Source organism: Vombatus ursinus, unplaced genomic scaffold, assembly GCF_900497805.2.
Source record: "Vombatus ursinus unplaced genomic scaffold, bare-nosed wombat genome assembly UNPS02014807.1, whole genome shotgun sequence".
In the NCBI taxonomy this organism is placed as follows: Eukaryota; Metazoa; Chordata; class Mammalia; order Diprotodontia; family Vombatidae; genus Vombatus; species Vombatus ursinus.
Genome location: NW_020954585.1, coordinates 59,457,776 through 59,470,804, shown reverse-complemented (window position 1 = coordinate 59,470,804; position 13,029 = coordinate 59,457,776). Strand labels below are relative to the sequence as shown.

At 36.6% G+C, this 13,029-nt stretch overlaps 1 protein-coding gene across 1 annotated transcript in view; it reads left to right on the top strand.

The window, feature by feature from the left end:
• Window positions 1-13,029, top strand: part of LOC114052271 (serine/threonine-protein kinase LMTK2-like) — a 108,018-nt gene that overhangs the window by 75,000 nt on the left and 19,989 nt on the right. The window contains exons 8-9 of the mRNA XM_027874809.1: window positions 3,153-3,237; window positions 4,520-4,641. Of these exons, the coding sequence (XP_027730610.1) occupies window positions 3,153-3,237; window positions 4,520-4,641 (207 nt within the window). The remainder of the gene's footprint in view (window positions 1-3,152; window positions 3,238-4,519; window positions 4,642-13,029) is intronic.

Genomic DNA, 13,029 nt, shown 5'->3' with positions numbered 1-13,029 from the left:
ATATAATGGAGGAAGGATTGGAGTTCAGAAGACTTGGTAAGAGGCTCTTAAAATAGGTCAGGCAAATGGAAATCCATCTTATGTACTGCTCACAAATTGTTCCATAATGTTATATTAACTCTCCATTGAATAACGAACTCCCATATGAATGAAGTCCTTTCTCTGTAGCTTCCCTTACAAGGCCTTCCACAATCTTAGTAACTACCTACTTCTCAGCTTCCATCCCATACTATCCCCTCTGACATACTTTTATTTTACAGCCAAAGTTGACCACTTGCCGTCTCCCAAACGCTGCTTGCGGTGTTGTACTGTCACTCTTTTGTTCTTGGAAGCCTGGTGGTATGGAGGATAGAGCACTGGGCCTGGAGTCAGGAAGACCTGAACCAAATCACAGCTTACTACCTGTGTGGCCCCGGGCAGTTCATCTAACCTCTGTTAGCCTCAATTCTTCAGCTGTAAAATTGGGATCATAATAATACCTACTTTCTGGGGTTGTTGTGCGGATCAAATAAGATATTTATGAAGTGCATAGCAAATCTTAAAATGCTATATAAATGCAAGCTGTTATTATTGTTCGCTATGCCCAGGATAGCTTCTCTCTGCTTCTGCTTCTGTAGCTTCCCCTGAATCTCCAAGCTTAATTCTTCCTCCTTCATATCCTATTCAAATTTATATTAATATTTATCTGTGTCCATTAGAATGGAAGCTCCTTGAGAATATAGTACTTCATTTCTTGCATTTGTATCCCTGGGACGTCGTAAGCATTTAATAAATGCTTGTTGGTTGATTGAGCACCATTGCTAGATATTAGATTCTTAGCTCCTTGAGTTCTGAATAGTATTTTATTTATTTTTGTGTCTCTGATAGCACATAAGATAGGCACTTACTAAGCATTTTTTGGAATGCGTGAGGGATGAACAGTAGAATAAAATTTGATATGCCCATAGGTGGTAGCACTTCATTGTATGAATTTTGGTATTTGTTTGCTTCAGATGGCACATAATTCTAATCTAGGCAGGAAAGTAAAAAATATTTGGCTTAAAGGCTCACAAATTGTTTATAACATACTCTTGGATTTTTAATATAAGAAAAGACAAAGTGAAATGGAAAAACAAGCTGAGAAAGCCATCCTGCTAGGGTTAGAGTTTTTCTCTTGGTTCAAAAAAGGACAGTATCTCCATCTCAGTGGCTCACCCACCAATACCCTTTGTCTCTTGGGTTTTAGGACAAAAATATCATGAAGGCAGAGGCTTAATCCAACTTTTTTTTAAAACATGATACCTTCCACATTTATGGGCTGTAGTTTTATGATCCTGTATGTGTGTGAACAGATTTGTCATTGCAGCTGTTTATTTCTAACATTTTCTTGATGATGTTAGTACATGGTAAAGCTTCAGCATCCCTCATTTTGTTGGGAGTGGTAGATTCAAACAGCAGGAATGATACTCCCTCACAGTGCTTATTTTCTGGACTTCTGTTAACTGATCTGAAATGATGAGCATTTCTTTCATTATTGGGTTATAATGGTTTTCCCATTTTTGAAGACATCAACATCTAGAAATCACTGCTACTGTTCTCTCTTGGTTAGGTTCTATAATTTCTTAAACTATGTGCCGGTTAAGAGCTATAGCTACAAGAAACCAGCAAGTTAGATTTTTTTTTTTCTGAACTACACATTCTAAGTAGGAGAATAATTGCAGCAAAATCAATAGAAGATCATCCTGAGAGTCATGAAACCAGGGCTTTGTCTGACCGTGAACAAGTCATTTAACCTGTCAGTATCCTAGGCAGCTCTCTAAGTGTAAAGTACACATGAGTTGCTAATGTGCATTGGTAGAGAGAATTTTATTATTTTACTTAATAAAATCACAAGTCCAGACAAAACACAAAAACTAAATAGTGATAGGAATTTCTAGCAGGTCACATTTTATTCTCCTTAATATTTATTTAGCCCTAAAACAAGGTGTATCTCTATCCAGTAAGTAGTTTGTTTATATAACAATGGGACTCAAATAAGCTTTTCTTTTTTTTCCTAACAAAGTAATAATCTACTTGATACTATAAATTATAGGGGTTAGGAGGAACAAGGATGAACTGAAAAGGTTTCTCTTTTATTATTCATCTTTAAGGAAAACAATCCTCTTATCTTGAAATTTTTTTCTACTATTAAAAATAAAGGAGATAAGCCCCTAAATTTAGTTTTCCACTTACTGGCTTTCCTGACCGTTCAAGCCCCAGCAAAAATCTTACCTTCTACAAGAAGCCTTTTCTAATGCCCCTTAATACTAGTGCCTTCCCTCTATTGATTATCTGCAAGTTTCCTGTATGTTTCTTGTTTGTCCATAGTTGTTTGCATATTTTCTCCCCCATTATATTGTGAGATCCTTGAGAACGGGGACTAGGCCAGCTTTTGTCTTTCTTTGTATCTCTGGCAAATAGGAGGCTCTTGATAAAAATTCTTGCTGACGAACTAACATGGTATAACACTGAATCAACTGTACTGACAATAAACCTTATTACTATTACCCAATTTTTGGTTTATATAAGGAATTTTTAAAGTTGAAGATCACAGAAGTTAAAAAATGAATTGGAAGAAATATAAACTTCCCTGTAACAATTTATGTTGATTAATTACCAAAGAATAAATTATATTGAAACAGATGGTGATAAAATTATTCCCCTTTGGTGGACTGCAGCAGAATTGGTAACAAGTTTCCAAGAGAGATTACTAACTGCAGATCATTCACTCTAATGTTTAATCAAGGTTTTATTTCTCAGTCATTAAACCATTAACCACTTTTATGCTCCAGGCACTGTGCTAAACCCAAAGGATACAAAGAAAAGCAAAAACCATACTCTGCTCTCGAGGAGCTTACAATCTAATGGGGGAGACAACATGTAAATAACTATGTACAAACAGGATATACATACAGGATAAAATGGAAATAATAAACAGAAGTTACTAGCATTAAGATAACAATATCATGTTATCTTTTCGTCCTAAGATTAATTTTTAAAAATTAGTTTACTCTAATGCCTGATAATGAATTCAACCACAATTCATACCTACATTAGCCATGTTATTGATTTTTGTCACAGAATTGGCTTTGCCTTTTCTTATTTTTGTTTCATTCTTCTTTTTTGTTTTCCAGTGACTTAGCCCTGCGGAATTGTTTTCTCACATCTGATTTAAATGTAAAAATAGGAGACTATGAAATAGGACTTGACAAATACAAGGTAAGTTAGAGGTGTTTTGATGTTGACTTTTCCTCCTAATTCAATTTCAAAGAATAATAACCTTTGTATTCATAAAATACCATTCTTTGTTCAATGCAGCTTTGGTCTTGATGTAATTTTTTAAAAGAGGGAATTACTGTTCTTATTATTTTAATGGTAGTTTTGGCTTCTGAAGGGGGGAGCAGGGAGGGGGATAACAGGATAGTCAAAGTCTGTGTATGGTCTTCCAGAATGTGATGTACTTTTACATAGGAAATTTAATATTTCCTTCTGATGAATAAGAAATTTTAAATGAGTGGACAATAAACCTTATTACTATTACCCTATTTTTGGTTTATATAAGGAATTTTTAAATTTGAAGATCACGTAAGTTAAAAAATGAAATGGAAGAAATATAAACTTCCCTGTAACAATTTATATTGATTTCTTACCAAAGAATAAATTCTAGAGAAATAGTTTTTTTACAAATCTAAAGCTTCTTTTTAATATAGAAATTCATTTTAAAATAACAGCAACAAATTACTTAACTTATATAGTCTAGTGCAATGGAAAGAGCTCTGGCTTTAGAGTCCAAGGACCTGGGTTTGAATCCTGGTCCTGCTACTTAACTATCTGTGTGACTTTGGGCAAGTGACTTCACTTTATAAACCTCAGTTTGCTTCTCTATAAAATGGGAGGGCTTGATTATTTCTAAGATCCCTTCCAGTTGTAAATCTATGAAACTGTGATCTTAGTAGCATCTATTATGTAATACCATACGTGTAAAACTTCTTCATATAGCCAGTAAAATTAAAGTTTAAATTCTGTTCCCTTCTGGATGTAATATATTAGTCTAGATTTAACTGTCAGAACATAACCCTATTTTGTTTGTTTATTTACATATAGATCACCTATGTAAGATAATGTATTTCTAACACTGTAAAATACCCATAAGTTCCGGCATTTATATCCAAATATTCTTTTGTTCTATGACTGTGGGTGATTATACACCAGATATTGTGTACCTTTGTTTTCCAGGAATTAAAGATCATTCAGGGCCATTCAGTAGTTCATTATTCAACTTATAGAACATTGCAGAGTTTCATAGAAGCTCATTACTTACCCTTCATCCTAGAATAGTTCTTTTGTGACAGCAAAAGCAGAAAAATATATCTCTTTACCCCACCCCTTTTTTATACAAACGTTTTTAGTTCATGTTAAGCATCTCTTAGAAATAAGTTATGATACCTATTAAAAGTCTGATTCTATTTTCCCATACTCTGTGTCTTACTTAACACCGTAGGCGGATTATATTGAAACAGATGATGATAAAATTATTCCCCTTCGGTGGACTGCACCAGAATTGGTAACAAGTTTCCAAGAGAGATTACTAACTGCAGATCAAACAAAGTTTAGTAATATCTGGTATGTAACTGTTTTTAGTTGTCATCTTGTATATATTTGGCAAAAATCAGATTGTGACTGTTTTTTAAGAAGAATGGGTTCTATGCTTGGGCTAAAAATATCAACTATAGTAGGACAAGATAGAAGAGGCCAACAGTATGTGAAAAAGTCATGAAGATTTTAGTAGATTACAAATTCAATTGAATGAACTAGGCTACTCAGCTAGAAGCATGGTGTCCATAAGAAGGTAGGTATTAATCCCACCATACTTGGGCACTATGTCTAAGCTGGAGTGTTCATACAGAAGAGTGACCAGGGGGCAGCTAGATGGCACAGTGGATAGAGCACTGACCCTGGATTCAGGAGGACCTGAGTTCAAATGTGGCCTCAGACACATAACACTTACTAGCTGTGTGACCTTGGGCAAGTCACTTAACCCCATTGCCTAGCCAAAAAAACAAACAAAAAAAAAAAAAAAGAAGAGTGACCAGGATGAAAAAAGGATCTGGAAAATGTGTTGGAGAAGCTACAGCTCTTTAGCTTGGTATAAATAAGTCTTAACGGAAATACAAGGTGTGGAAGAGCAATCACGAAGGATAAGATTTCCTCTGCTTTACCCTAGAGACCAGAATTAGGAGCAATGTGCAGAAATTGTAGAGAAGTATTTTTCAGTTCAATATGAGGGAAAACTTCTTAATCATGAGAAATGTTTACAAGTGCAAAGGGTTGCCTTTAAAGAGTGAGGTCCCCCAACACTAGAGATTTTCAAGGGGTGGCAAGCTGTCAGAGATGTTACAGAACAGATGTATGAACAGATTCCTATTCAAGTTTGGGTTAGACAAGATGGCCTCTGCAGTGTCTTCCAACTCAAAATAAAATTCAGTCCACTGTAAATATCCTGATTCCTTCATCCAACATGTTAGCTTTTGCTCTCATATGATCTGAAATTTTGATAAGCATTTCATCTTTGGCTTCAGTTGTTGATTTAAAAAAAAAAGTATTGAACAGAAAATCAATACTTAATGGAATTAATTTGTAGTTATTTTCTTCTAATTGATACACTTTCTAACTCAGGGTAAAATAGTAAACAGTTGAAATATTGGATATGTTCAAAAGAGTGACATAGTAGATAGAGTGCTGGACTTGGAGTCAGAAAGACTGGTTTTAATTCTTCTCAGACACTGTGTGACCTTGAGCAAGTCACTTAACCTCTCAATCTCAGTAATAGCACCTACCTCAGAGTTCTTGTGAGGATCAAGAGATAATTAAAATAGGTAAAGTGCTTGGCAAACCTTAAAGTGCTACATAAATGTTAGTTACTGTTATTGTTATTATTATTGAAAATAAGTTATCATAAGCAGATTGAGTTTATAAAATCTTCCCAGTGACAAATGTAATATCTTCTGTTTGGACACGTATAAAGTCAGTGCTTAGTAACAGTTTCCTGAAATCTCATTCAGTTTTCAGATCTCAGAATTTAATGGAAATAATAATATTTTTATTAATGCTGTGGTTACTCCTTAGTTTAGAGTTGAGAAGTCGGTAGATATCAGTGTGTCATATAAAGATACAGCACTGCATTGACAGTAGCAGAAAAGGGGCAAAAGGTGGAAAGAATCAAAGAGCTCTAAGGCTACCCACAAACATTAATTCAGTTGTTGATATTCTCAATATAAAATCTTTGTCCAGGAATCAGTGAGATGAAACACTGCTGAAGGAACTGATCACTGGCATTCTTAGTGTAAATGAAAGGAGGAAAAAAGTTGAAGATAAATAAAAGGATGACTAACCTGCTTTCTCTTTGAAGTGGTAAATAAGGGAGAGTTGACGTTATTATGTTCCAAAAGGCAACAAAAAACATAATTCCATGGAATTTCATCTCACTTTGTAAGCCTTTCAGTGAGCATAAGCAAATAGACTGACATGAAGCCAGTTAAAGCTTATGCCATAATTATACATCTTTTGCTGAAGATGAAAAAACAGAAATCTATGAAGAGTTTGACAGTATATTCCAAAATTAGTTAGCGTATACGTTCATACTTAATGACGTCAAAACAGGTAGACACAGAATAAAATTGCAAAATCTATGTTGGAAATGAAGGTCTGGCTTCAAAAAATAACAACAACAACAACAAAGCAGAAAAAGATTTGTAAACTTCTCAGAAATCTCCTAGCTTACAAATATTCATAGATAACTTTTGCAGTAAGAGATACAAAAGTTGCTGCACCTGCAAGCCAAATAGCTTTCATAAAAAGGAAAATTGACTACATCTGAACAGGAAATGATTGGTTACTGACACAGTTGTTTGAGAATCTGTTTTCTTTGTGCTGTCAGATCATTGACTGGTTAGAGCAAAATCAAAGTAAATACAAAATTAAAAGATAAAGGTAAGAAGCGTACACCATGTCTGAACATGCATCACAACTTGGGGACATGGATATTAAGTAAAATTAAATAAATAAAGATATTAACCCTCTTATTGCCATTTCTTAGAGAAATGTAATTGATGCAAAACAGTTGCTGTGATGAGGAGGCTAAAAGAACCCAGAAAAGGCCTTAGCCTGCATTCATCATCTTGGACAATTGAAAGATAGAATAACCAAGAGCCACAATAAGATAGTTTGTAATTTTCATTGTCATTATCCTTGCAGTATTTTTCAAATGAGCTTCAAAATCTGAATTTGTGATATTCTTGGTGAAAAGGATTTGAGGGGGAAAGGAAACTGTAGAGTTCAGCATGAGATCCAGCCAGACCAGCTTATCCCAAGAACATTTGTAGATAAAACCAGAACAACACCACACTGATTTAAAATGGAACAAATCTGCCAGTGTTTGTAGTCATCTGTTCTCATCAGCATCAGTAGCAAAACCACTATGTTTATACTGACCCACCTCTATACCTGATGTACCATAAATAGATACTTAAGTATTACTTAAGTCAGGAAGAACAGATCTGATCACATATCTCTAGAAGAAACCTGTGGTAGAGCCAGCAAAAATTTAAAGGCTTCTTGGGTTGATTTTCATAATATCTCAAAAGATGAATTTTTTTTTTATAGGCAATTGGGGTTAAATGACTTGTCCAAGGTCACACAGCTAGTACGTGTCAAGTGTTTGGTCTGAGGCTGGATTTGAACTCAGGTCCTCCTGACTTCAGGGCCGGTGCTCTATCCATTGCACCACCTAACTGCCCTTAGATGAAATTTTTTTAATGAAGAAGAAAGTTGTGATATTTTCCCCTCCTCTCAAAAAAAAGATAACCAAGAAAGATTGCAATTATAGACTCCTGAGCCTGCTTTCTTATTTCTATAAAATCTATAAAATCCTTGAAAACCATTAGAGATAGATATACACATACACATATATATGTAAATCAGAATTATCCTTTATGAAACTTGGTAATAACAAGAATTATTTTGCAGATTTTTTATGACAGACCACATCTGCAGAGTCACTAAGAAGGGAAAAAAATAGAAGATTCTGCTGTGTAGTAGTTTTTTATTTTAAAAATAATTTGACTTGGGAAAAGACTGTCCTCAGATAAGTTCTCTTAAATATACATTTTAACTTATGTAACCCTATCACAGATGCCACATCTGTGGAATTAACAGTCATCTGAGTATTGATAGCAAGAGAGATATAGAACATTAAGATAAATATTCATTTAAGGGGTTCACCCAGTGTGGTGAAAGATGTTCTCATTATTCAAACAGAAGGATTCTTATTCATGTTCTTGTTCAGAGAGGCATTATGCTAATTGCATTGAGCCTCATAACATTACAAATACATAGCTATACAAGACAGATTGGTCTAACCTTCCACACTGAAAATAAAAGAAAGTGGATGAAAAGTGAGTATTTCCCAGACTGATACAAGTTAGAAAGGCAAGCTATGAATGAAGGTAACCCACTGGATCAGAGTGTCTTTCACAGGTTCGTCAGATGAACAGTAAGCTGGACTGAGAATTCAGTTGAAGGCAGACTTTGGACTGTGTCACATTTGAGAAAGGGAGCAGTCCTTTTGAATAATCCCAAATACCTTCTGCCACAAAAGTCTCTCTCTCTCTCTCTCTCTCTCTCTCTCTCTCTCTCTCTCTCTCTGTCTCTCTCTCAAGAGCTTCATTCTCTTAGTAATGCTTAGATGTCAGAGAATCATGGAAAAGACAGAATTGCTAATAACACAAAGAATTTAGGACTGGTAGGAACCTTAGAAGTCATTCAGTCCAATCCCCTAGTTTTATAGATGTGGAAACTGAAGTCCCAGGAGGTTGTCATTTCCCCAAAGTTGCACAAATTTGAACTCAGATTCTCTGACTTCAGAGCCAATGCTCTTTCCTATTATTCAGCAGATCCTCTGTAATAATAGTAATATTATTATTAATAAGCATTAATAAAGTACTTTAAGGTTGCAAAGCACTGGTTGCTATTATCTCCATTTTACAGATGAGGAAACTGAGATGCAGAGAGGTTAGGTGACTTGCCTCAGGTCATACTGCTAGAGAATGTCTGAGACGAGATTTGAACTCAGATCTTTCACCTTTGCAGTCTGGCTTCTGACCATCCACTCCTGAAACTGCTCTTTCAAAGGTTTCAATTGATTTCTTAAGGGAGATGGCTTCTTTTCAGTCATTCTCCTTGATCCCTCTGCAGTTTGGTTTTTTTTTTTTACTGGTAGCCTTATGTCCTTCTCCTCCTCCTAGATAATCTCTCTCTTTCCTTCGCTTTATATTACTGTCCCTTGGTTTTCTTCCTGTCTGACCACCCCCTCAGTTTCAGCTGGTTCATGGTCCTTCTCCAGCCTCCCAAGCATGTATTTCATGAGGCTCTGCCCTCAGCCTGTTTTTTTGTCCACACTCTCTTGGTGACCTTATCTGTTTCCACAGGTTCAGTGATCTATTTAGATGACTTCACAATTTATATGTCCAGTTTTTATCTCTCTCCTCACCTCTATACCCACATCACCAGTTAATTACCTACTAGACATCTCCCTTTGGATGTTTCATTGAATCTCAAGCTCAGTATGTCCAAAATAGATCTTCTCAACTTCCTTACGCCAAACATACTTCTCTTCTAATCTACCTGGTTTCTGTTGAGATCATTACCATCCTCCCCCTTGCCTAGGTTAATAATCTTAGCTATCATCCCTGACTCTTCCATCTCCCTCTCCTTCCATATCCAATCAGTTTCCAAATCCTGTTTGTTTTACCACCCCAGTATCTCCCCGCATATCTTTTTCCACCATTCTTGTTCAAGCCTCGTACCTGTAATAATTAATTGTAGTAATCTCCTAATGGGTCTCTCTGCATCCAGTCTGCTCCTTGCTGATCTGACTTTCACAATCAGCTGCCAAAATAATCTTCCTAAAGTACGAGTCTGAACATGTCATTTCTCTGTTGAAAAATCTTCAGTTATTCCCTACTATTTCTAGAATAAAATAAAAATGCCTCAACCTGGCATTTTAAGTCTGCTACAAACTGGTTGCAATCTATATTTCAGATCTGGAAGTCTGTCTCTGTCAGAGGTGGCAAACTTATGGAAGTTGATGAGGTGACCAAGTAAGAGACTGTAAAAAGAAAAGGGCCCATGACAGAGTTTCGGGGTATAACCCAGAAGTTAGTGGCCATGACGTGTGTAAATACAGCAAAGGAGAATGAGGAGGGGCGTTCAGACAGGATGAAAAATAGGAAAGAGTATCCTGGAGGCTCTAAGGGTGGTCAACAGTGTTGAATTTTTAATAAAGGTCAAGGAGGATGAGGATTGAGAAAAGGCCATTAGATTTGAGGATTAGGATCAGAGATTTAGAGTTGGAAAGACTTTAGAGGTCATCGAGTGCAGCCTGCACTTAAGAAAGTAAGTTACAGAGCTTGAATGACTTAAGAATCATATGCAACATTGTCTGTGAGGTATGTTTTAAACTCAGGTCTTCCTGTTGCCAAGTTAAAGCCCTATCCACTATATTATGCTGCCTGTTACCATACCTCGTTGTTAACTTTGAGAGAGCAGTTTTAATTTAGTGGTGAGGTCAGAAGCCAAACTGCAGAGAGTTCGGAAGAGAAGCAGAATTAAAGAAGTGAAGGCGGCAAGTGTTCTGCTCAAAGGCTCTCTGTAAATAGGCCCCACACTCTCTACCCATCATTTGTTTCCAATTCCCCCAAAAGATCCTTCAGACCTCTCCTTATGGTCCCTAAAAGATACCATTCCCACCTCCATGTCTTTGTTTACATATTGAGTTTCTCCCCCATTCTATTCTGGGATGTCCACTATTCTGAATTCTCTGCCTGTATAAATCCTGCTTGTCCTAAGGTCTCTATCTTCTGTGAAGTCTCCCTTTATTACTTAAAACCGCATTGATCCTTCCCACCACCTTCCTTCTTCAGCACTTGTGATCTAAAATGTACTCATCTTAATACTTATCATGTGTGACCTTTTACTCTTCTGCCTAATGGGATTTCAAACACTTTGCAATCAGGGACTGTCATATATTTATTTTTCAATCTGTCTTCCCCACCTCCTCCTTATAAACACCCAGTAGCACAGTGTGAAACACATGGTAGTCAGTCAGCCAGTCAATAAATATTAATTAAGTACCTACTATATGCCAGGCACTTTGCTAGGTGCTGGGGATACAAAGAAAGACAGAAAGCAGGCCCTCCTCTGAAGGAGCTCACAAGCTAATGGTGAAAACCCCATGCAAATAGCTTGTTATGAAGGGCTTTGAATGCCAAACAGAAGATCATTTTGCAACTGAATGGAGGGTGAACTGGAGTGTTGTGGCAGGGAGACTAACCAGCGGGCTAGGTGAGAAATGATAAGGGCCGGCACCAGAGTAGTCGCAGTGTCAGAGAAGAGAAGGGGACATAGATGAGAAATATTATAGAAGAAACTTAAGTAGCTAAGGGGAGCAGTGAATAAATCTCTGGGCCTCTCGTAAGAAGACCTGAGTTCAAATGTGGCCACAGACACTATTTACTACCTTATAATCCTGGGCAAACCATTTAATCTCCATTAGCCTCAGTTTCCTCAACTGTAAAATGGGGATGATAATAATAGCACCTACCTCACAGGGTGGTTGTGAGGATCAAATGATAATATTTATAAAGTACTTATCACAATGCCTGGTATATAGTAAGCATTATATAAATGTTAACTGCTATTATTGTTATTATTTAAAATCAATGGGCTTTGGAAACAGATTAGAAATAGGGAAGGAGGGGAGAGTGAGAAGTCAAGAATGACACCTAGGTTGTGAGCCTGGGTAACTGGAAGGATGATGGTACCCTGACAATAATAGGAAAATTTGGGAAAAAGAAGTTAGATGACGAGTTCAGTTTTGTACATACTGAGTTTAAGAAATGTCTGATAGGCAACCGGAAATGGAGTTTGGAAGTCTGGAGAGAGGTGGTTGTTGTTGAGTAATTCAGCCCTCATTTTTTTGTTACTTAGTTGTTTCAGTCAGGTTTTCTTAGCAGAGATACAGGAGTGGTTTGCCATTTCCTTCTCATTTTACAGATTAGGAACTGAGGCAGCCAGGGTCACACAGCTGGTAAGTATCTGAGGTCACATTTGAACTCAGGAAGATGAGTTTTCTGACTCCAAGCCCATTGCTGTATCCACTGCGCCACCCAGTTGCCAGGAAGGAGGTTAGAACTGGAGAAGTAGATTTGAGAATCATTAGCATAGAGATGATCATTGAATAATCATTGAATCCATGGGAGCTTATTAGATTATGAAGTGATTTCATGCAATAAATGCTTGTTGATCTGAATTGTGCTTTTACCTCTACGCATCATACACTGTTAGGTGTAGTTTTTTAGCAAATGTTATATGATCTTTTCTCAGCCATAAGAAGCAAACTTGTATTGAAATGTAAATGTGTGTAGACTTGGTTCTCTCAAGTGCCAGTTTATTTCTGTGGCCAGTGATTTTATCCTGTGGCTGCTTAGAGTACCATGTTTTGACTAATATGGATATATGTTTTACATGATTGCACATATGTAACCTATATGAAATTGCTTACTGTCTTAGGAAGGGGAGGGGAGGAGAAAATTTAGAACTCAGAATTTTATATAAAAAAATGAATGTTAAAAATTGTTTTTACTTGTAATTGGAAAAAACAAAATACTGTCTGGGGGGAGGGGGCTGGGGGCAAGGGAACAAAGTACTATGTTAGTGAGACTTAAGTATCCTGATCTGTTACAAGCTGCTTTGAGATTTAGGAGGCTTTCCAAAAAAAAACTCTTTAAAAAAAAAAAATGGATGGTGATACTAAAAGCTACAGGCCTTTAATTTGGCACATTTTAACTCATACAAGGGAAAGTTGAAGGGATGATCCAGGAGGGAGAGCACCGCAAGAGGAAGCAGAGGCAGCGAAGGAAGGAAGGATATGGCATTAATAGTCACCATATTTTG